Here is a 2500-nt window from a genome sequence, read left to right on the forward strand (position 1 = left end):
CCATTTCACCCTCTCTGCCTGTGCTTTGCTGTGTCTCAGATTGTGCCCAAACGATGAAACCCAATCCACAAAAAAAAACAAACTGGCCAAATAAACAAAGGACGAACGAACATCCCAAGAATAGCACACGGACCATTGTTGAAAGGGGCAGCATTTTCATTGGACTAACGGACTCCCCCCACCCGCAGTTTATGTCGGAGTTGTTCATTCAACATTCACTGCTGAACGCATATTACTCATTCCCTAATCTCTTGGTAGAAAATTAGGACACGGACTACCTCCTCTCCTGTTCCTCACACCTCGATGGCTCTATCGAACAAACCATGCAGTCAGATGGTGGACGCCATTGCTAAAGCGTTGGGTGGAATAATACTATCCGACGGCGAGTGTTGAAGGCGGCATCATTGGTTGTGTTTGTAGCGCCATGCCATTTAATCAATAAGACCGGGTGGAAAAAGGGGTGGAAAGGATTTTGCCAGACCCACACACACACAAACGTCCACGTCACCTTTTAGTGTGCGTGCGATGGGGAACATCGGCAGGATAACGTGTTGAGACAGCATATCATGCACAAGGGTGGTATGATGCACCTGAGTTACGTTGGTATTGACTCTCAAGAGACATCACGCGGCGCCAGAAGTTTACCAATACGACCAAACGGGACACGTGCGTGTACAGGCGGAACTTGAACGGTAGTCGGTTCGAATGTGAAGGAGGAAAAACAAACCAACCCCCCATCCATTTCCATTTTCTGTCCCCCTTGGGGCGATCTTGCGCTAATGTTATCTTCAGTCTCCGCTATCGTTCACGCAGCATCATGCACCGTAATGTGCCCTTTACTCGAGGCAGCTGGTATGAGCAAAACAAAAAAAAAAAACAAAAGACACTGCCCGATAATTCGAAGATAATGAACAAACGATCGGACCCCTTTTTTGTGGGTTGCTGGTGCATCGATCTGATGAATGGCCACACGCTGTGCCGAAGAAGAATATCTGGTTGGCTGTTGGCCAGCCTACTTGCGCTTGACTTAAGCCATTAGCATTAGGCCCAGAGAGCATTCCATAATGTCATGCAAGAAAGGGGACAGACGACGACTACACATGAGCTGCGATTATCCTCTTCCGTCACAGCCATCCACGACGGCAACGAGCCCCGACGGGGTGGATTCCAATTTATTGAAATGCTTTCAAAAATAAACCCATCAATCACCATGGCTATGCGGCGGTGGGGGTCTTCCTTCTCCTCGTGCTCGGGAGCAGTGTTTGAGAGTAATTGTTCGATGGCGCATGACGCCGTGAATGTGCGTGCGTGCGTGCGTGCGTGCGTGCGTCCGTGCGCCGATCCGCCAGTCGTTGTCGTGCCCTTTGTGGAATGTCTCGTGCGGCGGCAGCATGGCATGACGCAATAGCCGCCGAGTAGCAGAGTGAAGAAGCCATAAGCGAAAGCAAGATCGCTTCCAGCCTTCGAACCCCTTCGTCACCTCGGTTTACTTGGATCGGTAGAGAGCCGCTGTCGGCGTGCAGCTCGTTAGCAAATGGCTACTTGGATGGCGATTGCGAGTACGAGCGAACGGCGCACACGAGGTTCCAAGAGGTTGAGGTCCCCATCGTCCAGGCGGAGAGCCGTGTTTATCCGGACATTGCGTAATGTGTTCTGCACATGCTGGCGGCGTACATCAGCCGAAAGAGATTTCAACCAACAAACGATAAATCCATCAAGCTCACAGGTAGGAGAGGAGACTGGCACCGAGTACACTGGCGCTGGTTCCGGAATGTGCTGAGGGCTGAAACCTTATCCTACGATCGTAAGCATGCACAGATGATGATGAGCGCGCTGCGATCTCGCGATCGTAGCGGAACGGAGGACGGGAGATGGGGGCTTACCTGGCCGGACCGGGCCGAGTTTTGTTGCGCTTGCTCATCTCGCTGTCGTCTGCTGAGTGGCTCAAGGAGGAGCCTTCTCTATGGCTTCGCGTCGGAACGGGAATTTTGATTTCGGTGTACCGTGCGTCGGAGGAGTTTAACCTCCGTTCGCGGCTATTTGCGGACCGGCCTTGAGCTGTTGGGCTACTGCAGTTGTCTGTGATCTGTTTCGTCTGGAGGCGGGCACTTCCAGCGAGCACTACCACCGCTGTCTACCGGTTGGCGAAGACACTTGGCTTTGGGTTTCACCGAAAGAGGAACGGCAAAAACACTAGCTAACCGAACGATCCTTCTGGTCGAGGCGTGTACCGAACACAAACACGGACACACAGGCACACAAACACAAGCACGGGAACTCTCACAAACAAGCGATGCGTTGTTGCGTTTCGCGTGATTGATGCTGTTGCTGCATCCGCTTTCACAATAGCAGCAGCACTCCTCCTTCGTCGTCCTTCCTCACCACACACCCACAGACACACACCGGTCGGTGCACACACAGAATCCCGCTCCACGTTATCACTCTCAAGGCCTACTTTGCTGATGCTGGCTGCTGATCTCAGTGCGCTCGGTGGTGTCGT

At 52.5% G+C, this 2500-nt stretch overlaps 1 protein-coding gene across 5 annotated transcripts in view; it reads right to left on the reverse strand.

Moving 5' to 3' along the window:
- The window catches only part of LOC126574008 (ataxin-2 homolog), a 15877-nt gene that overhangs the window by 12269 nt on the left and 1108 nt on the right, over positions 1-2500 (reverse strand). For all 5 annotated transcript variants that reach the window (XM_050233942.1, XM_050233949.1, XM_050233914.1 and 2 more), the window contains exon 2: positions 1884-2500. This exon is cut by the window's right edge. In XM_050233942.1, coding sequence (XP_050089899.1) covers positions 1884-1921 — 38 coding nt within the window. In that variant the 5' untranslated portion in view covers positions 1922-2500. The remainder of the gene's footprint in view (positions 1-1883) is intronic.

Source organism: Anopheles aquasalis, chromosome 2 (genome assembly GCF_943734665.1).
Source record: "Anopheles aquasalis chromosome 2, idAnoAquaMG_Q_19, whole genome shotgun sequence".
Taxonomy (NCBI): domain Eukaryota; kingdom Metazoa; phylum Arthropoda; class Insecta; order Diptera; family Culicidae; genus Anopheles; species Anopheles aquasalis.